This window comes from Accipiter gentilis, chromosome 5 (assembly GCF_929443795.1).
Source record: "Accipiter gentilis chromosome 5, bAccGen1.1, whole genome shotgun sequence".
Taxonomy (NCBI): domain Eukaryota; kingdom Metazoa; phylum Chordata; class Aves; order Accipitriformes; family Accipitridae; genus Astur; species Astur gentilis.
In genome coordinates this window covers 43,945,719-43,973,299 of record NC_064884.1, presented here as the reverse complement: position 1 = coordinate 43,973,299, position 27,581 = coordinate 43,945,719, and the positions used below count along the sequence as shown (strand labels likewise).

At 64.0% G+C, this 27,581-nt stretch overlaps 2 protein-coding genes across 3 annotated transcripts; one reads left to right on the top strand and one right to left on the bottom strand.

Annotated features, from left to right (window-relative positions):
- Positions 1–1,499: 1,499 nt before the first annotated feature.
- DLX3 (distal-less homeobox 3) lies at positions 1,500–4,791 on the bottom strand. The gene is made up of 3 exons (XM_049800206.1): positions 4,346–4,791; positions 3,772–3,962; positions 1,500–1,856 (listed from the first exon to the last, which is right to left on the bottom strand). Exons 1-3 carry the CDS (start codon positions 4,662–4,664, stop codon positions 1,515–1,517), a joined length of 852 nt encoding a protein of 283 aa, XP_049656163.1. The 5' UTR covers positions 4,665–4,791; the 3' UTR covers positions 1,500–1,514.
- Positions 4,792–10,797: 6,006 nt separating this feature from the next.
- ITGA3 (integrin subunit alpha 3) lies at positions 10,798–27,179 on the top strand. 2 transcript variants are annotated; one of them, XR_007506076.1, is made up of 26 exons: positions 10,798–11,098; positions 17,963–18,084; positions 18,186–18,268; positions 18,773–19,022; positions 19,436–19,519; positions 19,836–20,043; positions 20,262–20,455; positions 20,729–20,817; positions 20,959–21,095; positions 21,314–21,400; positions 21,496–21,563; positions 21,806–21,942; positions 22,305–22,451; positions 22,545–22,642; positions 22,819–22,984; positions 23,078–23,146; positions 23,245–23,324; positions 23,589–23,666; positions 23,875–23,977; positions 24,064–24,234; positions 24,381–24,494; positions 24,641–24,754; positions 24,937–25,035; positions 25,124–25,249; positions 25,789–25,951; positions 26,210–26,345. XR_007506076.1 is itself a non-coding variant. In XM_049800920.1 (25 exons), the coding sequence occupies exons 1-25, from the start codon at positions 10,875–10,877 to the stop codon at positions 26,366–26,368; spliced, it is 3,207 nt and encodes a 1,068-aa protein (XP_049656877.1). In that variant the 5' UTR covers positions 10,798–10,874; the 3' UTR covers positions 26,369–27,179. The 2 variants fall into 2 exon arrangements, 1 of the variants encoding a protein (XP_049656877.1); XM_049800920.1 differs by lacking the exon at positions 25,789–25,951 and having other exon boundaries at positions 26,210–27,179.
- Positions 27,180–27,581: the final 402 nt, after the last annotated feature.

Below are 27,581 nucleotides of genomic sequence, written 5' to 3'. Positions count from 1 at the left end.
GGGTAAAGCGGGACTCGGGGGGAGCCGGCAGCGGCCGTGCCCACCGCCCAGTGCCATCCCCAGTCCCCGACCACCCCCCCCCAGCTGCCCCCCAAAAATGGGGCGCAGGGGATGCAGGGTTTAACTCTACGTTTCCCAAGCCGGAAAACTCCTGAGCTGCTCCGTGCTCACCAAAAACCTCCCAAAAAATGGTGTTTAGAGCCTTCACATTCAAAGCACTTTTATTAACATTTATAGATCAGCTTTTGTTCACTAGGAAAGCAGCAAAGGACACTCGGAGGAAGCCCCTGTCCTTAGAGTGGGCTCCCATCAACCAGGATTTTTTTTTTTCCTTAAAAAAAAAAAAAAAAAGCGAACAAAAAACCAGACCGAAAACAGTTTGGTTTGGATCAACTTTATACAAACGAACCTTATGTACACTCTCTTTTTTCCCCCATACACCCCTATTTATATAAGGCAACATAAATAAGATCCTCGGGACTGTACAACACGTATGAACACTTCTTAAAACTGCACTTTCTGCTTTTAAAAAAATAGCATCATTCTCTTAAAAAATAGTAAAGAGGTTTTTTTTTTTTCTTTAAAATGTGTTGTCGATTTATTTAAAAAATAGGCATTCTGCTTCGCTGTTAGCTTAACTGACACAGATGGAGGCACTGTTAGAAAACGGACATTAGCACGATTTTTCTCTTTAAAAAATAACTTAAGCCATTCCTGAACTGTTTAAATATTAAAATATTTTCTCCCCACACACTTTTTATTTATTTTTAAATAACCACCTTATTGTCTGACCAGCGTCCCGGGCGATTCCCGCGAAGCTGCCACAGAAGCGGCCGGGTTGGGGGGTCCTGATTTACTCCCGTGGGGCGTCCGTGGCCCCCCCAAACCGCTCCCGGTCCCCGGATTTCGAGTGTCGCGAGGGCGAAACACATCCCGCTCCTTCGGCATCGGCGACGGGCGCCCACACGCCGCGACGCCGCGTCCTCCTCCCCACCGGCTCCGTTCCCGTTGGGGTGCGGGTGCTCCGGGTGCCCCTCGTGCCCCTCCTGGGTGCCCACTCGTGCGTGGGGTGGGGTGGGGGTCACAGCGTGGGGCAGCCCCCCCTCTGCCCCCAAGGCAGCTCACCGGGGTGGCCCCAAGAAGCAAAGCTCCATCGAGGGACCCCCGGTGGGATGTGGCTCTTCGGGGGCCGTTTTTATTAGGGGGGAGGATGGAAAAATTTTAAAAAAAAAAAAAAAAAGGCATAAGAAGAATTCGCCACCTTTTCCTCGCCTGCCCTGGGCTGGGAGCTAATGAGTTTAACCCTTTGCAGTCCTCTTGTTCCTGAGATGAGCTGGGAGAGGATAGGATATATAAGTGTATATCTAGGGGTGCGTGTACATGGTTGTCCTTTTTTTTTTTTTTTCCTTAAAAAAAAAAAAAAAAAAAAGAAGAAAACCCAAAAAGTAGGGGGAAAAAAAAGGAGGCAAAGGAGTTCTGCCACTGTCTCTCGTTCCTTTTCTCGCTCCGGGCTGTTAGTAGACGGCACCGGTGTTGGGGGGAGGCCCCGGAGAGGTGTGATGCATCGTGGTGGCCGGTGGCGGCTGGTGGGGTCCGTGGGGTCCGCTGAGGGTCTGGGGGTGATACCAGGGGTTGTGCTCCTCCAAAAAGCCGGGGGAAGAGCTGTAGGGAAGCGGCTGCGGGAGCGAGGTCCGTCCCGGCGCGCTGCCGTGCGAGTTACTGTCCCAGACGGCCGGGGAAGGTGGGGAGTTGCAGGCCATGGAGTCGCTGTTGTTGGGGCTGTGCTCCAGCGGCACCTCGCCGTTCTTGTACAGCTTCTTGAACTTGGAGCGGCGGTTCTGGAACCAGATCTTCACCTGGCGGGGAGGGAGAGGGGTCAGCACCCCGTCACCAAAAGCGGACCCCTGGGTTGAATGAGGTACGGGAGTAGGACCCCCGGGGTGGGGGTGAGGTGGGGATGGCGGGCAAGAGGGAAGGGACAAGGGACATGGGTGTCATGGTGAGCCCAGACACACGATCCAACATGGGAAGGGACATGGGTGTCACGGGGAGCCCCCACACATGATCCAACGTGGGAAGGGACATGGGTGTCACGGGGAGCCCAGACACACGATCCAACATGGGAAGGGACATGGGTGTCACGGGGAGCCCCCACACACGATCCGACATGGGAAGGGACATGGGTGTCATGGTGAGCCCAGACACACGATGCAACGCATGAAGGGACAAGGGACATGGGCGTCATGGAGAGCTTGGACACACCGTGCACCGTAGGAAGGCACCCAGGACATGGGCATCACGGGGACCCCACTCACATGGTGAATCGTGGGAAGACCCCCCCCGGGACGTTGGTGTCACGGGGACCCCAGACACACAGTGCATCGCGGGAAGGCACCGGGGATGCGGGTGTCACGGGGAACCAGGACACGCCGTGCGCCGCGGGAAGGCACCCATGATACGGGTGTCACGGGGACACGGTGCGTCGTGGGAAGCCCCCCCCGGGGACAAGGGCGTCGCGGGAAGCCCGTCATGCCATGCATCATGGGCTGCCGGCCCAACACGCCGGGCGTCGGGAGCGTCGCCGGTGCTGGGTGAGGCGTCGGCGCTGGACGCCCTTGGCCCCTGGGGAAGGAGTGGGGGGGGGCGGTGGTTGTCACCCAAACAGGATGTCCCTCTGGGAGCGGGTGACGCGCTCCGTCAGCCCTTTGCCGAGTGTCCCCGATTGCTTCATCGCCCAAGGGAGGAGGAGGAGGAGGAGGAGGAGGAAGGCCGGGTGCTGGGAAGCGCCGCGCCAAGGGCGGCACAAGGGCGCCGGCGCCGGCCCGCAGGCAGGGAGGGCGCCGGGGACCGGGATGGGGTGCGGGGGAGTCGCACGCCGCGGTGATGGCGGTGACAACCCGCTCGCCTTCGTGCCAGCAGATCGGTGGGGGAAGATTTGTCCTCCCGCCAAGCAAATCCCAAAAGCAAGGGTTTAGCCCCAAATCTGGGTGTTTGCGTGGCGAGATGCCCATCGCGCTCATCCCTGCTTTTCCAGTCCAGCCTAAAGTGTTACCCCCGGCACGGGGTCTCGGCGAGGGGAATGTGATTCCTGTCCCAAAATCCCTTCCTCTCTGCCTGGACAGAGCGGGATCGGGGAGCCGAAGTGCCACGAGGACGGACCCAAGGGGAGCCCCAGAAACCCTGCTGGGGGGAGCAGAGTCCGGCCCCCATGTCCCTGCGCTCCAGCTGGATTCGGGGTCAGGACCTGCTGCCGGGATGGGGTGTCCCAAGCACCCCGTCCCGAGCACCCCGTCCCGCCTGGGATTTCGTGTCCCATGTTCCTGGGAGCCAGGACCCTCCCAGGCAGCAGGGCAGGATTTGGCCTCAGACCCTGGCTGGGCAAAGCCAGGTCTGGGACGGGGCTGGCTCCACAGGGAAGGGGATAAACCCCGAAACCTGGGGAATGGGACACGACTGGGGTCCGTCCCTTCTCTCTGCTCCTTCTCTCCTCTCCACTTTTTCCTCGGCAAAGCAAATCTGCTCCGCACAGGGAAATCTGGCGACAGGGGTCCCAGCGCCCATAAGCAAATGGGGATCCTCCATCTCCAGGGCCCCCCAGACCCCTCCCGGCTCTCACCATCCAGCTGTGAACGGAGCCCTCACCCAAACCTCCACTCATTCGGGTTTTGTCAGGAGGGGGGGGCAGCTCCGGCTTCCCCTCTTGCCAATCCTTCCTGCCCGTGGCTGGGAACTGGGGTGACGGGGGGGGGTGACAGGGGGCTCAGCCCTTACCTGGGTCTGGGTGAGCCCCAGCTGGGCGGCCAGTTCAGCCCGTTCGGGCAGCGCCAGGTACTGGGCTTTCTGGAATCGGCGTTGCAGAGCAGCCAGCTGGTAACTGGAGTAGATGGTGCGGGGCTTGCGGATCTTCTTGGGTTTTCCATTGACCATCCGCACCTCCGGCTCCGGCTCCTCCTTCACCGACACTGGGCAGAGAGCGGAGGTGTGAGGCCGGTGCCGGTGAAGGGGTCCCAGCGCAGGCATCCCACCCCCCAGCTCAGGGTCATCCCGTTCTGTGTGGTGACACTGCCCCGTCCCTCGGGGCATTCCCCCGCGGTGGCCGTATCCAGCCCGGCTCCATCCTGCTGCATCCCCCCCCCCCCGCAGCACCGGGAATGCCGGAGGGGGCTGAGCCCCGTCCCGACGTCCACCCCATCCTTCGATGGGGACAACACCCCCTTCCCCCAGCCCCACGGCCACCCCGTCCCCAACTCGGGGACAATTAGAGGGGCGCAATTTCGCCAAGCTCCGGCTGCAATCCCAGGGGATCAGCGGGATGGATACGACCCCTCTCTCCTGAGCATCCTACCTGCTTCTTGGGCTGGGAGCTGCTGGTCCCTGAAGTGGCTGTACTGGCGGTAGGAAGGGCTGTAGGAATAGTCGGATTTAGGCGAGTAGGTGCCGGCAGCGCCGATGCCGTTGAGGTTGAACTGGTGGTAAGGGTAGTGGCTCACGGGCTGGCTGTAGGACTGGCCCGAGTAGTAGTCGTGCTGGCCGGTGTAGTAGCCCAAATCGGTGACGGAGGACTCCGGTAAGGTAGGAGAGTCCTTGGAGGCGGCATGGCAACTCAGCGAGCCCGAGAGGTCGGTGAGGATGCTGGAGAGCTTCTTGTCGAAAGAGCCGCTCATCGCTGGAACGGGGGGGGGGGGGGAGCTGCTCGCCTGGCTGGGGACCCCCCAACCTGGCGGCTCCGGCTGCCCGCGCGTCAGGCCTGGAGTGCCCAGAGCCGGCTCCTCCGCACCGGCTCTTGCGAAGAGCAACCAAGAGACTGTGCCCAAACCTCCAGCCCCGGCCGCCTGCTTAAAGCCTTTAATTAGGGAGCAGGGCAGGGTGGGTGCGCATTCCGATTGGCTCCAGAAATATTGCCTGGGAGGCAAAATAGGCTCCTGCCTCCTCTCTGTGTGTGTGTTTTTTTTTTTTTTCTCTTTCTTTTTTTTTTTTTTTTTTTTTCTTCTTTCCCTCTCTCAAGAAACAACAAAGAGTGGGTGAAGGAGGGAGAAGGAATAAATAAAGATCGCAGGCTCCTGTCTGCAGGAGCGGGGACTGGGGGGGGCGGCTGGCAGGGGCTCTGGGGACACCCTGTGATTCAGGGGAGGGCTTTTTTTCTGGGGGATTGGTGGCCCTCCCAGGGACTTTTGGTGCTGAGGGGGGATTTGGAGGTGGGGGGGTGTTGCTGGGGGGTAGGGGAGAGGAAGGGTTGGGGTTAGGGAGTAGGATGGATTTGGGCTTGGGGCTGGGTGGCTACAGGGGGATGTTTTAGACACCCCCCCCCCACCTTCTCCCAGCAGTTACCAGTGTCTCCCAGTTCAATGCCATCCCCAAGGCAGAACCCCGCCCCCCAGCCTCATGGAGCAGGGGACTCTCACGTACCCCAAAACTTGCCGTCCTCCACCTGCCCTGTGGGGACCTCGGGGTAGTGACAAGCCCTGATTCTGGGGACATCACTCCCCCCCCCCCCAAAGACTCTGTGCCCCCTCCCACCCCCAGTCAGGGCCCTGACACCCCCCCCCCCCCGCTGCCCTAAGACCCCCTGCCAGCATCGCCCAGCCCGGGGGTCCCAGGCCAGCCCCTGCCACCCCCGGCCACTCGCAAGGTTGTCCCCAGCCACCCCCTCCCACCCAGCAGTGTTGGGGGGGGGGGCTTCGGGAGGGGGACTTTTATTTGGGGGGGGGGGGGGGTGTCTCTGCCTCTGCTGGCAGGTCCTTACCCCTGAGAGGGTCTGGGGGGGGGGACTGGGGCCCGATCCTTATGGCTGGTAGAGGCTTCTCCCCCCCGTGTCCCCCCCCCCCCATCCCACCGCCCCCCCCCCCCCCCCAGCAGTGCAGCGCGGTGCAACGGCTCCACCTGACGGCCGGAGCGGGCATCTGCGCCGCTCCCCCGAGCCGCGGGTTCGAGTCCCGGCCCTGCCGCCACCGCCGGGGCCATGAATAAAATAGAAAAGTAATTTTAAAAAATGTGAATAGAATGGAAATAGAAAGAATGGAATAGGAATAGGAATAGGAATAGGAATAGGAATAGGAATAGGAATAGGAATAGGAATAGGAATAGGAGGAATGGGAGGAATAAGAGGAATGGGAGGAATAGAAATGACAGAAATAATAGAAATAATAGAAATAGAAATAATAGAAATAGAAATAGCAATAGCAATAGAAATAGAAATAGCAATAGAAATAGAAATAGAAATAGAAATAGAAATAGAAATAGAAATAGAAATAACCGTAGATCAGTTCCAGAGGGAAGCAGCCAGGAAAGAGGCAGGAGGCCGAAGCGTGACCCAGAATTCTGCGTGTGAAGGCACGGGCTCGCCTCCCCGCATGGGAAATGTAATTTGAGATTTGAGGAATTAATTCAGAGGGGACAGAAACGTCTGGGACAAGCCCAGCCCTGCCGCCTGGCCTGCTTGGAGCTCCGCGGGGGCCTCCCTGGGGAGGTTTCCCAAGGTCCCGGAGGAGCCGCTGGGACATCCCCCAGGTCCCCGGCCAGGTTGTCCCTCCAGCCGGACTGTCACCAGGGCTGGTTCCTTCTGGGAGAGGGTTTCTCCAGCAGGAAAAGCCGGTTGGAGAGCTGCAGGCCGGGGAACGCGGCTGGGGAGCGGGGCGCACACCGGGAGCAGGTCTGTGCGGTCCTGAACCAGTTTGGGACTGGGAGGCACTGGTGCCTGCGGCTGCAGGAGGCTTCTCGGCCAGGCTGGCACTTGGTGAACCCCAAAAACCCAGGAGCTCATGGGTGGGAGGGGGGGACGGGGGGGGGTGGTCCAGTTTGGGTGAACTGGGACAGTTTGGGGGGGGGGGCAGCAGTCGCTGTATGGGGGCACCCAGGGGTCTCCGTGGGTGGGTGCACGGGTGGGAGGGGGCTGGCAGGGCTGACCATAGGGCCAAGCCAGCACCCCCGCTGTCCCCTGTGTCCCCCCCAAGGTTGGAGGGGTTCCCCCCCCCCCCTCCCCATACCCCCCCCCCCCCAAGGTTGGGTGGGTGGGTGCCCCAGTTGGAAACGCCCCCGCAGCCCGGCCAGTGCCCACGGGAGTCCCCTCGTGTCCCCACAGCTGCGGGAAGGGTGCGGGGGGGGGGGGGGGAAACACGGACACGACCGGGCGGACTGCCCCCCCCCCCCCCCCCCCGCAGCATCCTTGAGCGGACGGCTCCATCCAGTGGCCTCTTACGGTAATGACACCCCCTCCGTGGGCGGTGACACCCCTTTTTTTGGGTGCTGGCACCCTTGGGTGCTCATACTCCCCCGTGGGTGCCAACACCCCCTTCTTTGGGAGCTGATACCCCACCCGGCAGGTAATACCCCTCCCTTGGGGGGGGGGGGGGAGACACCCCCCTCCCACCCTCGGGTGCAGATAGCACCCTGGTGGGTGCAAAACACGCTCCTGAGGTGCAGACACCCCCTTCCTGGGGTGCTGACACCCTTTTTTGGGTGCAAACATCCCTCCTTTAGGTGTAAATACCCTTCTTTGGGTGCAAACACCCGGTTTTGGGTGTAAATACTCCTCTTTGGTGCAAACATCCCTCCTTTAGGTGTAAATACCCTTCTTTGGGTGCAAACACCCGGTTTTGGGTGTAAATACTCCTCTTTGGTGCAAACATCCCTCCTTTGGGTGTAAATACCCTTCTTTGGGTGCAAACACGCTTTTTTGGGTGTAAATACTCCTCTTTGGTGCAAACGTCCCTCCTTTGGGTTCAAGCACCCTTCCTGGGGTGCCGATACCCTTCTTTAGGTGCAAACACCCCCCCTTTGGGTGTAAATACCCTTCTTTGGGTGCAAACACCCTTTTTTGGGTGTAAATAGTCCTATTTGGGTGTAAATACCCTTCTTTGGGTGCAAACACCCTTTTTTGGGTGCAAATACTCCTCTTTGGGTGTAAATACCATTCTTTGGGTGCAAACATCCCTCTTTTGGGTGCAAATACCCTTCTTTGGGTGCAAACACCCTTTTTTGGGTGTAAATACTCCTCTTTGGGTGTAAATACCATTCTTTGGGTGCAAACATCCCTCTTTTGGGTGCAAATACCCTTCTTCAGGTGCAAACACCCTTTTTCAGGTGTAAATACTCCTCTTTGGGTGCAAACATCCCTCTTTTGGGTGCAACCACCCTCTTTCGGGTGCAAACATCCCTCTTTTGGGTGTAAATACCCTTCTTTGGGTGCAAACACCCTTTTTCAGGTGTAAATACTCCTCTTTGGTGCAAACATCCCTCCTTTGGGTGCAAATACCCTTCTTTGGGTGCAAACACCCTTTTTTGGGTGTAAATACTCCTCTTTGGGTGTAAATACCCTTCTTTGGGTGCAAACACCCTTTTTTGGGTGTAAATACTCCTCTTTGGGTGTAAATACCCTTCTTTGGGTGCAAACACCCTTTTTTGGGTGTAAATACTCCTCTTTGGGTGTAAGTACCATTCTTTGGGTGCAAACATCCCTCCTTTGGGTACAAACATCCCTCTTTTGGGTGCAAACATCGCTCCTTTGGGTGCAAATACCCTTCTTTAGCTACAAACACCCCCCCTTTGGGTGCAAACATCCCTCCTTTGGGTGTAAACGCTCCTCTTTTTGGGCGCAAACATCCTCCTTTGGGTGCAAACATCCCTCCTTTGGGTTCAAACCCCCTTCCTGGGGTGCTGCCCCCCCCCCCCTCCCTTGGGTGCTAGCACCCTCCTGGGTGGCAACCAAGGCCACAGGGCGAACCCCTAAAACACCTGACAACCCGTTGGGCTGAGAGACAGACCCATTGCACCCCAAAATGTCCCCAAGCCGGGGAAGGGGGGGGGGGGGGGGTGGCCTGGCCACCTGGCTGGGGTTCTTTGTCCCCGTGCCGCCGGCTGTGTCACCTCCCAGAGCAAAAATCCCCCCATCCCTGGGGAGACGGTGGGTGTTCGGGGTGCTCCGAGCCGAGATCGGGGCCAGTCCACGCCGGGGGACATCGGGACAGGGACTGGGGGACAAACGGACAGGGGGACAGGGCCCCGTGCCAGCACCGCGTGCCGGCTGCCCTTGGGACTGTCCCCTGTGCCGTCACTCTTTCCAGTGACATTGTGGGACGCGGGGACAGCGGGGTGGGGGACACAGGACATCCTGCTGCCCACCCACTCACCCGGTGGGTGTGTGGGGGGGGGGACGACACGATGATATTTTCCCCTCCACCCACCCAGGGGTTTCCTGGCACGGGTGGGAGTGGCACGATGGCTCCCGGTGACTTTTGTCGGGGTTGGGGACCGTGTCACCTCCCCGGGAGGGACGTGGGCTGCAGCCACGTCGTGGCCATGTCCCCACCCCCGTGGCCCCGGTCCCACTCTCGGGGTCCTGGCTTGACCTCCTGCCCCCAAGCCAGGCCCTCAGGGTGGGGGTCTGTCCACCCCCCCACCCAGGTCTTCACGGCCATCCCTGGGTGCCGCAGCCCCCAGCACCCACCCCCGGCGGGAGGGTCCCGGGAGCCCGTACCGGGCAGGGAGCCCGTGCATTCCCGGCGTTCCCGAGTGGGAAGGCGTCGTGGGAGGCCGGGGATTTTCTCTCCCTCCCGTCCCGCTCCCACCTCCTGGTGGGGTGCAGTGAGGGGGGGAGCTGAGCTCAGGAATGGGGGTCCCATCCCTTGGGATGGGGGTGTCCCATCCCATGGGGGGGGACTGATCCTTGGGGGACCCATCTCAGGGGGTCCCACCCCATGCGGGTGTCTGATCCCAAGGGTCCCTCCCTATGGGGGGGTCTGATCCTTGGGGGACCCATCTCAGGGGGTCCTACCTCATGAGGGGGTTCTGATCCTTGGGGGTCCCATTCCAGGGGGTCCCACCTCATGGGGGGGGTCTGATCCTTGGGGGTCCCATTCCAGGGGGTCCCACTCCATGTGGGGGGTCTGATCCTTGAGGGACCCATCCCAGGGGGTCTCATCTTTGGAGGTCTCATCCCAGGGAGTCCCACCCCATGGGGGGGGGGTCTGATCCTTGGGGGACCCATCCCAGGGGGTCCCACCCCATCTGGGGGGTCTGATCCCAGGGGTTCCCACCCCATGGGGGGGGTCTGGTCATTGGGGGACCCATCCCAGGGGGTCCCACCCCATGGGGGGGGTCTGATCCCAGGGGTTCCCACCCCATAGGGGGGGGGTCTGGTCATTGGGGGACCCATCCCAGGGGGTGTCACCCCATGGGGGGGTCTGATCCTTGGAGGGGGGGGGGGGGAATCTCATCCCAAAGAATCCATCATGGGGGTCCGAAGTGGGGAGGGGTCTCCTGTGTAGAGGTCCCAGGTAGGGGGGTCCCAGGAGGTGGGTGCCACCCTTGGGGTCCCCTGGGACAGCGCAGGGTGCAGGGCAGGGCCCGTGGGGGTTCTTTTTTTTGGGGTGGGGGCACTGCCCCCCCCCCCCATCCCCCACGGCCCAGGGCCGGACCAGGCCAGGGTGGGCCGCTGGGGTGGGCGGAGCCGTCCCACGTGTGCGGGCACGGTTGCGCGTGGCGGGTGGGCGAGCGTGTGCGTGGGCTGATGGGGGGGGGGGGGATGAGGCGGTGCCGTGGGAGTGGGCGGAGCGTGCTCCAGCGCGCCTGCTCCCTCCGTGCACGCGCAGGTATGTCCCCGCCTCCCCGTTGCGCACGCGCGGGGCACCGCCCTCCCCCTTCCCCCCCCCCCCCCTCCCCCGCCCCCCCGCAGGTGCCCGGTTTGGAGGGAAGAGGGGGGCAGGGGGGGGGGGGGGGGGAGAGGAAGAGCTGCGTGTGCGCGCGCGGCCCCTTTAAGGGGAGTGCCCGGAAGGGCGCGCGCCCGCCCGCCCCGCCCGGCCCCGCCCCCGCCCCGCAGCGCACCGGCCCCGGTGGGGCGCGGTCCGGCGGTGGCGGCTCCGGGAAAGCCGGTGCGGGACATGGCGCGGTGCCGCCGGCTGCTGCTGCTGCTGCCGCCGCCTCTTCCTCCTCCTCCTCCGGTACCGGGGTCGCTGCTGCTGGTGCTGGGCACGTTGCTCGCCGGTTCCGCCGCCTTCAACCTGGACCGTACCTTCCCGGTGCTGAAGGAGGGCGCGACCCCCGACGGTTTCTTCGGCTTCTCGGTAGCGCTGCACCGTCAGACCGAACGGGAGGAGAGGTGTCTGTGAGTGCGGAGGGAGTGGGGGGGTCCCCGGTTGGAGGGAGGAGCGGTGTCCTAAGGGTGGGGGGAACGGGGGAGGGTCCCCCGGAGTGTGTGTGGGGGGGGGGGTCCCACGGGCGGGGGCAAAAGTCCCCGGGTTGCTCTCGCCACCGTGGGAGGAGGAGCTGGTGGGGGTTTAGGTGCAGGGAGAGGGACGTCCCGTGGGGTTTGGGTGCTGGGGGGGGGGGGGTCCCTCGTGGGAGAAAGCGGCCCCAGAGCCTTGGGTAAGGGGGATATATACTGGAAAATAGCTCCTCGCGTGTTTAGCCCCTGCTCGTGGCTTTGCTCCGCACCCCTTTATTGGAGGGGGTCCCATCCTGACCTTGGGGTTTTCCCCCTCACCCTTATTCCATGGGTGCCGAGCACCCACTGTGCGGCCCCCCCCCCCCCCCTCCCCCAGCACAGGACCCCGGTGATACTGGGCACCAGAGCAGGGACACGCCGTGACAGCACCGGTGGGCACGGAAGCTGGCGGCCACCCCCCCGGGAGGTGGGAACCATCCCCACCCGTGGGATCCCACCTCGGCACCATCGACGCTGACCCTCCCCGGGGTGGTTGCGAAGCCCCTCGCGTCCCCCCCTTCAACTTTATCCGGCTGTTGGCGAAGCTCCGTCCCCATCCAGCAGCCCTGGGGAACCTGTTGAACTGTAATTCCTGCTGTCGAGCAAAATCCCAACAAAAGCCCTTTTCAGGCGGTGCATTCCCCGTGCAATCCCACCGCTGTCACTCGCCACGTCCCCTGCTGTTGTGTGTGTCCCCCCCCCCCCCACCTCTGGCTCAGCTGGACCCCCCCCCCTGCTCCATGGGCAGCATCCCCAGCTCCCATCCCTCCCAGCCGGAGGTGCGAGTTGCGTGTGCGTGCTGGGGAGAAAGCGCCGGCGCAGGGGTTGGGTTGGGTTTTTTGGGGTTTTGGTTTTTTTTTTTTTCTCGCTTCGGGGCACAGGTTTTTGCTGGCTCACCCTTCCGTGCAACTCCAAGCTGTGGGATTGGGGGGACCCTTGGGGTTCCCTCTTTTTTTTTTGCTGTGCCCGTGGTGAAGGGACCGGTGGCAGCTGCTGGACGGAGGCATCTGCTGCTCCGCATTCCAGAGATGCATTTCGGCCGCTCGCCCGCCGTGGGATGTCTTGTTATTGCTCCCGTCCAGGAGGGAGTGAAGCCGTTCCCCCGCGGAGCAGCTGCGGGGGTACAGGACCCGGCCCAGCACCCCCGGGGATCCCTCCTCCTCGTGGGGACACGCTGGCTCCCATCCATAGCTGGGTTTCCCCGGCTCTGGTGACATCGGAGCAGCTGGCAGGGGGACATCGGGGTCAGGTTCCTGGTTGGCACCGGGACAGATCGGCTCATCTGTCTTCCCGAGGTGTTGGCACTGACTGTTGCCCTCTTTCGGGGGGGGGAGGGGGGGCGGGGGGGAGGAATTTGGGGGCCTTTGGCCCCGGCACAGGCTTGTGATCCCCCAGCGTGGGCCACGTGGCCCGTGCGTGTCTGAGCGTGATGCTGGCGAGGCGCGGAGGCTCTGCGGTCTGGGGGGGGAAAGGCTTTGGAGTGTAAAAACCCTGCGGAAATTTGCACCCCCTTCCACTGGGAGCCCCCCCCCCCCCCTCCTCCCCTCCAGCTGCCCATCCCCATTGCAGGGGACACAGGGGGATCCTTATGAGCGTGAAGGAGCCGTGGAATGCCCAGCGTGTCCCTGCTTCCCCACGGAGCCTCGCGTGCGGGCAGCGGACCTGGATGGGCTGCGCGGGCAGCTCTGCCTGCCTGGTGTAGGCAGGAGGGGGGCCGGGGCGAGTGCAGGCAGCTCCTGCCTAACCAGGGCCCGGCTCGCTGCTTGCGGGCAGGTCCGGGGGGGGGCACTTGGTTTCTCGTGGAAGTGGCAGGAGATAAATATCGGTGTCGGTATCCCGATGGTCCTCCTGCAAACTGGGGGAGCTACCTGCCCCTTGCTCCTGCCTTGGGGGAACGGTGCAGGTAGGAGCGTGGCGGAGAGCTGGAAAAGCCGCAGGATTTGCTCCATCCGTGAGGGTGTCCGTTGTTCCAAACTGGATTATCAGAACCATTCCGGGTGGATGCGGTGAGGTGGGACCGGCACAGATGTCCCCCTCCCCATCCCAGGGCAGGCAGCCCTGCTCTTCCTCCCCATAGCTGAGCCACAAGCCGGGGTTGGGGGGTGCTGAGCCGGGCTGCAGCACCATGGGGGAAAACCCGCTCCCCTCCTTCGGTCCCGGCAGCGGATGGAAGTTTTCCCTGCCCTTTGCTTGCCGGGCAAACTCTCGCAGGTGCAGCCCCGCTGCAACCGGGGTGGGGACAGGAAAGGGACGCTTCCTGCCACCATCATCCTCGGTGCGGTGGAGGGGGGGGGTGTGTGGTTTATTTTTTTGGGGCCTCGATGCCGTGCGGCTGCAGGAGGTGTTGGGATGGCAGTGGGGTGGGAGGGATGCTCCGGACCACAGCTGGCATTCCTGATCTCCCGGTGGGGTGGGGAGACCCACTTCCCGGTGGGAGGGGGACCAGGCTGGCATGGCTGGTGTGACACCGGAGTCCCCTGTCGTCCCCTGTCCCCCCCCCCCCCTCCTCCTCCACCCCTGCAGTGTTTTTCATGTCCCAGAGCTGTGCCCATGCAAAGGTTTGTTTGCTCACTCCTCCCCAGACCAGGTGAAGGTGAGGTGGAAGCAGCGGCGTTATCGGTCTTCGGGAGATTAAGAAACTCCTTTTGGCTGCCCGTGACGGGTCCGGCCGCTCCCGTGGACTCAGGGAACGTGATTCAGCTTGCGGTCGTGCCAGCAAGACCCGGCGGTGCCAGGGGAATCCGACCCATGGGGGTTTGGTGGTCCCTGAACAACATGGGGAAACTGAGGCACGGTGCTTCTGTGCCAGGGACCCTGTACCTGCAGCCGGGGGGGAGGCAGGAGGCAGCACCCACATCTGTAACCTTCTGGGTGCCTCAGTTTCCCTCCCGTGTGCATGGGGGAGCAGGGGGCTCTGTCCGATGCTTGGGGGTCTTTCTTGTCCCAGCTGGCCAGTGGGGAGGAGGAGAGCATAGCCGGCAGCAGGGCCAGCTGAATTCCCAGCTTTTCCTCCCCCTTGCCTAATTTTTCTGCCGATTGCCAGAGCTGGCCTGGCTGCGCTCCCCCCGCCTTGGCTGGGGGCCGGCGAAAGCCGCCGGGGTCCTATGGGGCTGCGGCTCTTTGGCAGGCGAAGGGGGGACGGATGTGCCGTGGTGGGGCCGGCGCCTGGGGGGGGGTCACATCCATCCATCCTGTCCGTCCATCCATCCCTCGCTGCTTCGAGGAGCCATCTCCCCCTCTCCCACCTCCTTTTCGGCGCGGGCATCGGCAGATTTGCCTGCTCAGGGCTCCCCGGGGGGAATTGATCATTGCAGGGGCCCCCCCATTGCAAACATAGTGGTGCTGGGGGGGGTGTTGGGGTGCTGGGGGGTGGTTTGGGACTGGCCCAGAGCCTTGGGGAGGTGGGCTATGCCAGGGACACCCCTTGGTTGCCTGCCTTTGGGGGTTTGGGGGGGGCCCTGCAGCCCAATAACGGAGCTGAACTCTCAAAGGTGGAGGCAGGGGGGGTCCCTGTGCCCAGGGACGGGATGGGATGGAGCAGGATGGGGTGCTGGGCCGGAGCCCACTCTTCTGCTTGTAGCCCCTCGAACGTGTCGGGAGATGGATGAGGTGCTGCGCTCGCTGCCCAGCTGCTCCCCGCCTGGCGCCCACCCCAGGGAGGGGAGCGGGGGGCTTTGGGGGGGGGGGGGGGTTGTGCTGCGGTGTCCCCATCAGTTTCCCCCTTCGCCATCCTCACCAGACCTCTCCCGCCCCCAAATTTCGGGGCCGATCAGTGCCGTGGTGCCAAGACCATCCCGCAGCCGCCTCTCCTGGCTCAGCCAGCACTGGCGGGGAGCCCCCCACCCCCCCCCCCCCCGCCACCATCCCCCCCCCCCACCACTGCCCCGTTTTACCAGGGCGGATTAGGACGGGCCACGGCCTCTCGCATTCCTGCCTCCCTCCCTTCCCAGCCTCCCCCTCTTGCTGCTGTTTGACCATCCCTGCCTTTTTTCCATTTTTTCTGCTGTCTGAGCACAGGGCTTGGGCTGAGCCCCATCTCCTCGTGTCCGTCCCCCCCCCCTACTCGAGTGGGACCAGTGCCACAGACTGGTCCTGGCCTCCCTGAGATGGGATCCCCAGCATCCCGGCTTCTGGTTTTCCTGGGACTCGAGGTAGCTGCGTGGCACATTGGGGCATGCATGGGTTGAGGGATAGGAGGGGGTCTGTGCATATCCCCCCCCCCCTGCTCCAGTGAAGCTCTCTCAGCATCCCACAAGCTGCCCCCCCCCACCCCAGGAGCAGATCCCACGGGTGGGCTGCCACGCTGGGAAGTCTTGGCTGGAGGCAGCGAGACGCCGAAGCTGCTTGGCTTGGGTCGGCTCCCACCGGCCCCCCCCCCCCCCCCACTGCCGGGGACCCACGGGGCACAGCCGTGGGGAGCGCTGGTGGTTGGGAATGGCTTTGCTTGGAGCCAGGCTCTGGCTGAGCCAGGACCACCCGGAGAGGCTGGACCAGACAAGGAGCCAAATTCATGTCCCTGTCCCCCAGGAGCCACGCTGACGGTGGGGCAGCACCCGAGGGCTGCGGGTCCTGCTGGGGCTCAGGGTGGGGGGAGCAGGACCCCCCCCATGTGTGTCGTGTCCCCCCCTGGGCTTTTCCCTCCAGCCCTGAGTCACAGCACGGCTGCACTGAGTCACTTCTCCTTCAGGTAATGGGGATAATGGTGTCCCTTGTCCCCACCGCGTCCCTCAGGTGTATGGGGGGGGGGGACGGGACACGCAACAGGAATTGGGGGGGGGGGCAGATTTCTTTGTGCCAGGCTGGAAAAAGTCAGGAGGAAACGACTTCACCTTCACACCTGGTGGGTCCCGCTTTACCGGGGGGGGGATGCAGGTGCTGCTGGCATCCCCAGCCCAGCATTCCCCGGCAGGGGGGGAGCAGAGCCCCCCCCCCCCCCATTACGGGGTTCAAACCCCCATCATTACACCCCTTGGGGGGGGCTCCTCTCTGGCTGAGTGATGCCATACCCCCCCACCTGCAGCATCTGGCTGACTCAGCCGGAGCGATGCCGCCGGCTGTGCCCGTCAGCGGCCGGGCGGGCATGGAGGAGGTGGGGGGGGGCCCCTGACGTGCCGAGACGGGGGCTGCCTGGGGCCCCACATTCCTCCTGCGCCTGGGCTTTGAGTCAGCCGCCCCGGCGCTGCCCGGACGCGCCCGCGTTCCCGGCCTCGCATTGCTCAGCTCTGCCTTCCCCATCGCTCCCTTCCCGATGGTAGTGGGATGGGGACAGCCAAATTTACCCCCGTCCTTGCCGGTAGCCGGGCTGGCCGTGCTGAGAACTGACCAGCTCATTACACCAGTGCCCTGTGATATGGTCTAGGGGCTGTGGCAACTACCTGGGTGCCTTGTCCCCCCCGCCTCGGCAGACTGCCTTCATCCTGCCTACGAGTGAGGACGCGCTTCCTTTGCTGGCACCGTGCGGCCGTGCCTCCTCCGCGCCATTGTCCTCGTGATCCCAAAGGACTTCCCGGCGGAAAGGCTGGCCTTTCCGGAGCCCCCCAGACACTCCGGGTCCTCCTTTCGTCACCCAGGCCCATGGCAGGGCTACGGATCCTGTGCCCTTCTGTTACCTGGAATCCCCAGCCTTTTCCCTTGGGGTGGGGGGGGGGTGGGGGGGTTCGGGTGGGTGCTGGGGTCCCTTTCAGCATCACCTTAGAGCCCCTGGGGGATGAGTCCACGTGGAGCTGGGCTGCGGGTGTTGCATCTCCAGCCTGGGCACCCATCCAGGGATGCCAATGCCCTCCACCCCCCCCTGCTGCGTGGCATCACTGTGACTCAGCCGGGATGTCTGTGCCCCTCCAGGGGTCTGAGTCACCCCCCCCCCCCCCCGGAAGGGTGCTGCCTCTCCCCAGGACCCCCAGTTCTGCCCAAAGGAGGGGACGCAAACCCAGACGCTTTCCTGGAAGAGGGATGCGCGTGTGCCCCTCCTGGAGCTGGTCCCAGCTCACCCTCCCCACTCCTGAAGGGTCTCCCCCCCCCCCCCGCCTCTCCCCATTTTTCTGGGACATCCAGTTCTCATGGCATTCCACGGCACGACGGCCGGAGGCGGCGAGCCTGTCTGCCGGACACGCCGCAGCTGTGCCGTGGAGGCCCCGGCTTTGCCGTCGGCTCAAAGGTTGGCCGAGAAGGGTTGCGGCTGTTTACACAGGCGTGGGGGGCCCCCGGTGTCGGCCGGTTCGTGCCAAACTGCTCCCCGCTTTGCTTTCCCTACCGGCACGGCGAGCACGGCGTGCGAGGTTTGGGGGGCGTCAGCCTCATCCCCCTGTTCCTGAGCCCACCGTACACCGGGATGGGGGGGCTCAGTCCTGAGCCCGGGTTGGGATCGGGTCCTGCAAGGAGCGTGTCCGTCCGTCTGTCCCCCACCCGCAGCGGGGGGGGGTCCTGTCCCTTTGCCGTCTCGTGAGACCTTTCGGCGTGCTCATGCGCCCACGTGCTGGGAGCGAGAGGCTGGTTGCTGCCAGCCCCACGCACCCCCATCCAAGAGGAACCCCCATTCCTGCTCTGGAGATGGGGCCAGGGGTCTGCTGTCCCCCATTATTTGGGGGTGTCGAGGCGTGACGTGCTCCGGGCGAGCACCTCCTGGCCACCATCGCACCCCACCACCCTCTCCCCTGGGGCAGCCTGCCTGGCTTTCCACCCCCCCAAAATGTCACGGAGGGCATTGGGGTGGGTGGACCTGCCGCTCCCCCCTGCCCCCCACCCACCCACCCCCTCTCTGCCCCCCAGGCTGCTGGTGGGAGCCCCCCGAGATGTGGAGCCGGCAAACGGCACGCGGACGGGTGCCGTCTACGCCTGCCCCCTCACCGCCTTCAGGAACGACTGCCAACCGCTCGACATCGAGTTGAAGAGTACGTGAGTGCCCCGGGGCACCCCAAAACACCTCCCCCCCCCCCCGGCATTCTGGGGGTGCAGGGGATCCCCACTCTCACGCCGTCTCTTCCTCGCCCAGGTGAACCGGACAAAGCCATCATCGATGATATGTGGCTGGGGGTGACGGTGGCCAGCCAGCGGCAGCCGGCGGGGAGGGTGCTGGTGAGTGCACGCGCGCCCCGATTCTTCGCTCACGTGCCCCGATTCTTCGCACACGCGCCCAGATTCTTCGCACACGCGTGTGCCGGGGCTGAGCCGCCACCTCGCGCGACTGCTCGAGGGCACCAGGGAGCTGCCGGTGGTTTCACGTGGGTCTCGCGCGTGTCCCCGGCGCGGTGGCACCGGGCAGAGGGCACCGTAGGGCTTCTCCTGGGACTGGGAGCTGTGGGGTGATGGGGTGTGCGGACCCCCTTTCCTGGCAGGGTGGGCTGGTGTGGATGGACTGAAGCTCTCCGGAGCATTTTGGGTGGCAGGACAGCGTCATACCCTATAGACCGTCGTAGGCAGGGTAACTCTGCGACGTATGGGCTGCATTAATGGCAGGGCAGCATCCGTATGTTGCCAGGATGGGGGGGCAGAGGTAGCACAAAGGGGCAGGGGGTGGTGGCCCCTAATTTTTAGGGGTGCCACCAGATGCTGAAAGCAGATGCCGGGCTGTCCCGGCAGGCTTGCGCTCACCGTTACACCAAGGTGCTGTGGTCGGGCAGCGAGGACCAGCGGCGTATGGTGGGCAAGTGCTACGTGCGGGGCAACGACCTGCGCCTCAACATCAGCGACGAGTGGCAGACCTACCACAACGAGATGTGCAACTCCAACACGGACACCGACGAGACCGGCATGTGCCAAATGGGCACCAGCGCCGGCTTCACCGCCAACATCATCTATTTCGGAGCGCCCGGTGCCTATAACTGGCAAGGTACGTGTGCCTGGGGAGGTGGGCAAGGGTGGGCAGCCCCCTTTCCCGGGGATACCCGCTGTCCGTACGCCCACGGGGCATCCCCTCGTGCGTGAACATTGGAGCACGCACGGGCGCGCACGCTTGCGTGCGCTTATGTGCCCACGTGCGCGTGGCGAGTGCGCGTACACGCACGTATTTGCGTGCTCGTGCGTGTGGATGTGCCCGAGCGTGCCCGACACGTATCGTGCGTGTGCTTATCTATACACCCACGCAAACCTTCCACGCGTGGGTGACCGTGTCCGTGCACACGCGTCCGGCCGCGTGCGTGCTCACGCGCATTGCGGGCGTGCAAGGGGAGCGGGTACTGAGCTGGGGGTGAGGGGCTGCCCCCCCCCCCCCACTGCGGAGTTAACCCCCCCGCTCCGTTGCAGGTACCGACTACATGCTGCAGCGGGAGATGTGGGACCTGCACGACTTCTCCTACCCCAACAAGAGGAACGGCAATACCTATATAGGTGGGGGGGGCAGCAGGGCTGGGGGCATCCCCCTTGGGGGGGGTGGGATTTGGAGCAAGGAGGAGGTTTCGGGGGATGTGGATTTAGGGGGTACCTTGGGGGTGGATTTTGAAGGGGTGGGGGGTTTAGGGAGGCTTGGAGACCCCCCCCATTCCCCATGGATGATGGGAGCAGGGGCGTAGTGCTGACACCGTGGCGTTCTGTGGGGTGGGGGCTGGAGGTGGTCATGGTGGGGGGGGACACTGGGTCTGGAGATGTTGGACCGTGCTGGCCCCCATCTCACCGTGGCGGTGGGGGGGGGTGCGTTTGGTGGCAGGGTATACGGCGGAGGTGGGCAGCGCGGTGTTGCAGCAGGACGCGGTGACGGTGGTGACGGGTGCTCCCCGGTACAAGCACATGGGTGCCGTGTACCTGCTGAGCCGAAGCCCCCAGCAGACGCTGCAGAGGAGCCTCCTCCTCCCCGGGCACCAGGTCGGCTCCTACTTCGGCAGCGCCGTGGCCCTGGCAGACCTCAACAACGACGGGTGAGGGTGGGGGGCCGCGACCCCCCCCAGCTCCTGCGGGTTTGGGGGGTCTCACCTGGGACATCCTGCAGCTCAAGCGGGGTCTCTGTGGGTCATAGCATGGAGGGAGAGGGGAGCAGCTTTAGGGGTGGGGAGGGTTTTTTTGGGGGGGGGGTCTGGTGTGTCGGGGTGGGGTTGTGTCGCAGCCCCCAACCTTGACCGGCCCCTCGGCCCCGCAGGTGGCAAGATCTGGTGGTGGGAGCCCCGTACTACTTCCAGCGGAAGCAGGAGGTGGGGGGGGCCGTGTATGTCTACATGAACGAGGTGGGGGGCTTCCAGTCCCACCCCAGCCTGGTCCTCACCGGCCCCAGCTACTCCGCCTTCGGCTTCGCCGTGGCCAGCATTGGGGACATCAACCAGGACGGCTTTCAGGGTGAGGGGCTGGGGACCCTTTTTGGGGGGGGGTCTTTGGGTTAGGGGTGTTTTCAGGTAAGAGGGGACCTCACTTTAGGGGGGTGTGGGTCTCTGGAGAGGTTTGGGGTGAAGAGAAGGAGATGGGGTGTATCTTGGGAGGGGGGGTGGATTCAAGGATGAGAGGGGCTGGGTGGGAGTTGGGGGGGGGATTGAAGAGGGGTTGAGGAGGTGTGGAGGCGTACTACGGGGCAGCCCCATCCCTGCGGGGCTGATCCTGCTCTTCTCCCCACAGATATCGCTGTGGGGGCTCCTTTCGAGGGACACGGCAAGGTCTACATCTACCACAGCAGCGCAGAAGGGCTGCTGGATAAACCCCGGCAGGTAATGACCCCCGTGGGGAGCCCCTCACCGGGGCTGCGGGGCTCCGCATCCCCTCCGAGCGCTCCGTGCTCTGGGGTGGGATGCAGCAGGTAGATTCCCGGATCAATGGGTGACATCCCACCCCCCCACACCCAAATCCAGGTGATCAGCGGGTCGGATCTGGGTCCCGCCAGCATGCAGACCTTCGGGTATTCGCTGAGCGGGGGGCTGGACGTGGACGGGAACTCCTACCCCGACCTCTTGGTGGGCAGCTTGGCGGAGAAGATCGTCCTGCTCAGGTAAGGGATCTGGTACCGGTGGGCATCCCGCAGCCCTCTGCCTTCCCTGCCATCTCCCAGGGATGGCTCCTGCCTCTGCCAGCACCCCGGGACGGCGAGGTGGGCACGGAGCGGTGGGAACGGAGCGATGTACCCGGCTCTGGGAACCGGCACTAGGCAAAGAGGGACTGTGCCGCTGCGGGTGGGGGGAAGCTCAGCTGACCCCCGTCTCTGCCCAGAGCTCGACCCGTGATCAACATCCTGAACAAAACCTTCACGGTGACCCCAAGCAAGGTGGACCCTGCCCGGTGCACATCTGACTCCTGGTGAGCCCCCATCCCGGTGCGGCCGGGTCCCGTTCGTGGTACTGCGGTGCTGGCGGCTCCGCTCACGGCCCCCTTTCCCCCCCTCCCTGTTCCAGTATCACGGTGACCGTCTGCTTCTCCTACAACCAGAGTGCTGGAGACCCCAAGTACAAGGAGAAGATCAGTGAGTGTCCGGGGGTGCTGGCGTGGGAATGCGCTGGGGGGGGAGATGTTCACTAGCGCTTGTGCAAGGGTGCGTGCGTCCACAGGGACACACGTGTGTGAGCACACGTTTAAGGGAAAATGCACGCGTGTTGGCGTGTGGGGATGCACACGCGTGGGTGTGCAGGGGATACGTGTGCACACAGGGGGTTGCGTTGGGTGCACGCGTGTGTGCAACGCCGCGGCACTCTGCTCTCCCCGCAGCCCTGGAGTACACCCTGGAGGCTGACAAGGACCGGCACCCCCCCAGGGTCAGGTTTTTGGGCACCCACTCTGCCACCTACCGCGGCATCTTCCCCATGCCCAAAACCCGCTGTGAATCCAAGGAGCTCCTGCTACTGGTGAGCGTGTGCGAGCGCACGTGTGTCTGTGCACACGTGAGCGCACACGTGTGTGCGTGCACCGCGGGTTGCTCTACACGTGGCACTGGAGCTGGGGGACCGGCTCGTGGGAAATGGGGAGAGGGATGGCGGAGTCTGGAGGGTCTTGGGAACAGCAGGAAAAGAGATGGAAATCCATCCATCCATCCTTTCCTCCATCCATCCTTTCCTCCATCCATCCCTCTATCCCTCCTGTGATGAGTTTGTTGGGTCTCGTGAGCAGGAGCTGGTACCCCAGCTGTGGCCGGGGGCTGCCTGGCTGGAGTTGGAGGGGGGGTCGGGGAGGGAGCCGAGGCTTTGCCGTGATTTCTGCCACCCCGCAGGACAACATCCGAGACAAGCTGCACCCTATCGTGCTCTCCATGAACTACTCGCTGGTGGAGAAGCCCAGGACCTTCCAGCTGGGCCCCCAGTCCCTCGATGCTTTCCCTGTCCTCAACCAGGACCAGTCCCACGAAAATGAGACCAAGGTGCCGGGGAGGGGGGTGATGGAGATGCTGGGCTGCAGCGAGCCTGGCCTGGGGGATGGAAGAAGGCTCATGGGGACGTCCCTGTCCCTCCAGATTGAATTCCAGAAGGAATGCGGCTCCGATAACAAGTGCTACAGCAACCTCCAGCTCCAGAGCAGCTTTGTCACTGACCAGAACCAACCCCTGCCCAGGTGACAGCGGGTCCCCCCGGGTCCCCATCCATCTCTACCACCCGCTGTGCCATCCCCTCGGCCCCAGGTCACCCCTCAGCCCACCCTGGGCTGTGCTGGGAGAAGCAGGGGGGGTGTCTCCCCATCCCGCTGGGGTGGGCCACCCATGTGCTGAGCGGAGGACGGTCTCTGCACAGGTTGAACGGTACCCAGGTGTTGCAGTACAGCCGGGACGTGCGGAAGCTCTACTTGAGCATCAACATCACCAACGTGCCCACCACCCCCTCCAACGGCGAGGATGCCCACGAGGCGCTCCTCAACGTCACCGTGCCGGCCAGCTTGCTGCCCTCCTCCGTCCGCCCGGTAGGCAATGGCATCCCCCTCCCTGGCTGAAGAAGGGACGAGAACCGGGGTGGGCTTTGCCGGGATATTCTTCATCCTCCTTCCCCTCCCCAGAGCGGAGCGTGTACCATTGCAGAGACGGTGCTGTGCGAGCTGGGCAACCCTTTTAAGAGGAACCAGAGGGTGAGTGCTCTCCGCCAGCCACCCTCCAGCCCTTTTTGGGGGCTTGGCAGGCAGGCGGGGGTCCGGCTGAGCTGCTCCACGGTCCCTCTGTGCTGCAGGCAGAGCTGATCATCACCTTCGAGGCCATTGGGATCATGCTGGATACACGGGAGGTCTCGGTGTGGCTGGACCTGTCCACGTGAGTGTCCCTGGGTGGGTGGAAATGGGCTGGGAAGAGGGTGCCTGGAGCGACGTCGGCTTCTTTTTTGCTTGGTGGAAGCGCGGTGGTGGATGGGGATCGTATCTGGTGGCGTTGCTGATCCGGGAAGAACTGGAAAGCAGGCAGGGCTCCTGGGATGGACAGGACAGGGACCCTGTGGCTCCTGCTGGGAGGGGGGGGGCTGCCCCACACTGGCTGGGAGCTATTCGGTGGTGGGAGATGCTGACCCCAGTGCCTTGGCAGGCAAAGCACCCAGGAGGACCTGCAGCCCGTGCTGGCCAAGTTGCTGGTGGACTACAGCATCCAGTCCTCGCTGACCATGTGAGTGCAGCAAGGCTGTGCCCCCCCCATTCCTCTGCATCCCCTCCATCCACCCCACCTAAATTTGGTTGCGTCGGGAGTGGGCACGACCCCACCGTGTCCCAGGAACGGGGCAGAGGGATGCCCCAGAGATGCTCCCTGCCTGTTCTGCCCAGCTCACCATGCCTGTGTCGTGTGTGTCCCCCCCCCTCCGTGATCCTGTCCCCAGAGCCTCCTCCCATGCCCAGTCCCACTTCAGCGGGACGGTGGTGGGCGAGTCGGCCATGCGGAGAGAGCAGGACGTGGGCAGCCCCCTCGCCTTTGATTTCCAGGTGAGCTGGGGGGCAGCCAGTGTCCGTGGGTCGGGGGGGGGGGGGGTCAGGAGTGCCGATCTCCATCCCCCCCCTCTGCTTTGCAGGTGACCACCAAGGGCGAGTCACTGGGCACCCTGGGCACCATCCTGCTGGGCTTCGAGTGGCCCTACGAGATCCCCAACGGCAAATGGCTCCTCTATCCCACCGAGATCCTCGTCAACAGCAACGAGACCTGCCAGCCCCCCGGGGGGGTCATTAACCCCCTCAACCTCACCGTGAGTGACCTTGTCCCTGCTCCTTTGGGGGGGATGTGTCCCTGTCCCACTGCGTGGGTACTTCCAGCCCCATCAGCCCCCAGGTGGGCAAAGCTGCCCGGGCTCTGATGGGGCTCGTGTGTGTCCCGTCCCCCCCCCCCCCCCAGCTGCTGGAGGACCAGGTTCCATCCCGGCAGAGACGGGAGCTGGAGGCCCCCGAGCCGGCAGAGCCCCCCATCACCCTGGCCACTGCCAAGAAAGCTAAGTCGGAGGTGGTGCTGGTGAGTGGGGGCTTCAGGGGGTGGGAGGGGGTCCAGCAGCACGTGCCCCCCACCGGGACGGCCGCGTACGCTGCTTCTTGGCACCAGCGCGCTGCGTTGGGGACTCTGGTTCTCCCCCTGACACCCCTCCCTCCCTTATGTCCCAGAGCTGCTCCAAGGGCACCGCTCGCTGCATCTGGTTCGAGTGCCCCCTTCTTCACACCCAGCACCCCACCACCTTCAGCATCCGTGCCCGGGTGTGGAACAGCACCTTCATCGAGGTCAGCATGGGGCCCCGCGGCGCAGCCTGGGGATGGAGGGGGTCAAGGCTGGGTTTGCTCCCTTGGGGATCGTGCTGAAACAGGGCACTGAGTTTGCCAGGTCTCAGCTCAGAAGCTAACACCCATCCCTTGCCCCTTCTGTCATTCATGGCTCCCCCCTTCCATCATCTGTGCCCCCCCAGGAGTACAGCGATTTTGACCGGGTGAAGGTGGACGGCACGGCCACGCTCTTTCTCCGGACCCACATCCCCACCATCAACATGAAGAACCACACGGTGCGGGTGAGTGATGCTCTTACTGGGACAGGCTGGGAGGGACTGGGGCCACTGGGAGCTCTCCCCCTGACGAGGCTCTTCTCGGCCCTTCCAGTTCTCCGTGGACGTGGACTCGGAGCTGACGGAAGAGCAGCCGGCCGAGATCGCGCTGTGGCTGGTGCTGGTGTCGGTGGCGGCCGGGTTGCTGCTACTGGGGCTGATCATCCTCCTCCTCTGGAAGGTGAGGGGGTGCCTGGATTCCCCCTCCCGGGAAGGGGGTGCAGGAGCCGTGCCGCTGAGACCTGATGGGCTCGTGTCACTGGTGGCTGCCATCCTCCCCGCCTGGCTGCGGGACGCTCGGAAGCGGTGGGTGGAAGATCCCCGGCTGCTGAGCGATGAGGAAGAGGAGCAGCAGAGAGAATCCCGCTGCAAAACATTTAGGGTGCTGCAAAAAAACCCACCCAAAACAGGGCTGGACGATGGCACCTCCTCAGCCCGTGGCTCCCACCTCCCCCTGCGCTGCAGGGACTTGGCGGGGGGGGTTCTCTGGCCCCCCTGGGGACCCCCCCCAGCTCCCTGGGCACCCCATTCTCTGGCCAGGAGGGGTTACGTGGCTCTGCAGGTCCACCCAACCCGCAGCATCCCCAGGGGCGAGCATCAGAGTGAGGGTGCAATGGGGGCAGCGAGCTGCCCCGCTCCCCCCACCCCACGGGGGGTGGTCAGGAGCCCCCCGGCCCCTCTCCTGTCCCCCCCTGACCCCTGTCACCTCCTTCCTCGCAGTGCGGTTTCTTCCGACGGGCCAACACGCGGGCCATGTACGAAGCCAAGGGGCAGAAGGCGGAGATGAGAATCCAGCCGTCGGAAACCAAGCGGCTGACGGATGACTACTAATGGGGGGGCCAGCCCTGCTGCCCCCCCTCCGGGCGCCCGCGCCACCCGCTTGGTAATGCCCCTTGGGGGCCGGCTACAGCGGCATCCTCTTCCTCTTCAGCCTCCTCTCCTCTTCCTCACTGCCTCATTTCTCCTGCCAGGTTCTATAGGTCCCTATAGGGTACAGTGGGCTCCGTGGGGTCTCTCCGAGCGGCTCCAGGACTGCTGCTCCCTTTTGCCTCTTCTCTCTGCCGGCTCTGGGGTCTCTCCGGCCCCACGCTGACCCTCTCCGGCCCCACGCTGACCCTCTCCCCTCCCTCTCCCCTCGCAGTGCGACTTCTTCCAGCGGACCCGCTACTACCGGATCATGCCCAAGTACCACGCGGTGAGGATCCGGCAGGAGCAGCGCTACCAGTCCGGCGGCCTCCTGCCTCGCCGGCGCAAGAAACACTGGGTGACCAAATGGCAGGAGCCGGAGAAGTACTACTGACCCCCCCACCCCATTCCCCCCCCCGGCCTCCCCCGTGCGAGGGGAGCACGAGAGCCGGTGTTTGACTTTTTGCACAAGTGCATCTCTCCTTGCCCCAATCCCCCTTGGCCGTGGCCGCATCCCGGCGCTGGCTTCTGCACGCTCCTGTCCACTTCACCGGGCTCGCCGGTGTGCAGCCCGGCTCTTGCACGCTCGTGCCTTGCACGCTTATGGGGATGAACCCCAAATGTGCCCCCCCCCCCCCCCACCCCCATTCCCCGATGTGACCGCTGCTGGTCTCACCGCCTCCATGCAGACACTCCTCCGGCCGTGTCCCACACACGTCCTTGCACACCGGGACACGTCCTGGTGCCCTGGGACACACTCGCCCCCCCTCCCCCCCCCCCATGCGTCCCCCTTCCCTGGGTGCAGGGCTCCCCTCTGCTTTCACCAAGGCTACATACGGTGGTGGGAATGGGGGCGGTGGGACCTTGTTTCTTCCTCCCCTTCCTCCTTCTTCTCTCCAAAGCAGCGCAGGGGCCTGATCCTGCATCTTCATACCTCCCCCCAGTCCGCATAGGCTGCAGCTTTGGCTTGGGGAGGGGGTGCAGAGCATAAGGCCGTGTGTCCCCCCATCCCGCAAGCCTTATCCCCCGCTGGGGGTCTGTCCCACCCCACGGACGCTGCCCCAGGCGTTAAGTTATTCCGTGTCTCTTGTCGGCGTTTTAGTGTTGAGCCCTGGAGCGTGGTCGGTACTGGGGGCTGGGGGGGGGAGGGGGGTCCCTGCACCCCCTGGCCCCCACTTGCCCCCTCCCCTGCGGCTGGGGCCCAATAAAGCCTCGCTCCGGGATTTGTAACCTCTTATCTCCTCTGTCTCATGGCTGGCAGCATGATGGGGGGTGTGGGCTGGTGGGGAAAGGAGTTGGGGGGTTTTTTTGGGGGGTGGGAATACCGTGGGCAGAAAGGGGGGGGGGGGGGGCAATGAAGTACCCCAGGCAGGGGTATTGGGGAGGAAATATCCCAGGTGGGCAGGGATATTGGGGAGTAATACCCCAGGAGAGCAGGGGCATGGGGGGGGGGGGGTGTGATGCCGGGGCGGGCTTAGTCCTCCCCGTGTCCCCCCCCCCGCCCCGGGAAGGGGTAGCGGGGCGACCCGGGTAGCGAGGGGTTAAACGCGGCAGGTTCGCTCCGGGCTCGAAGAGGTTACACCGGGGGGGCGTGGCTTAGCGCTGAC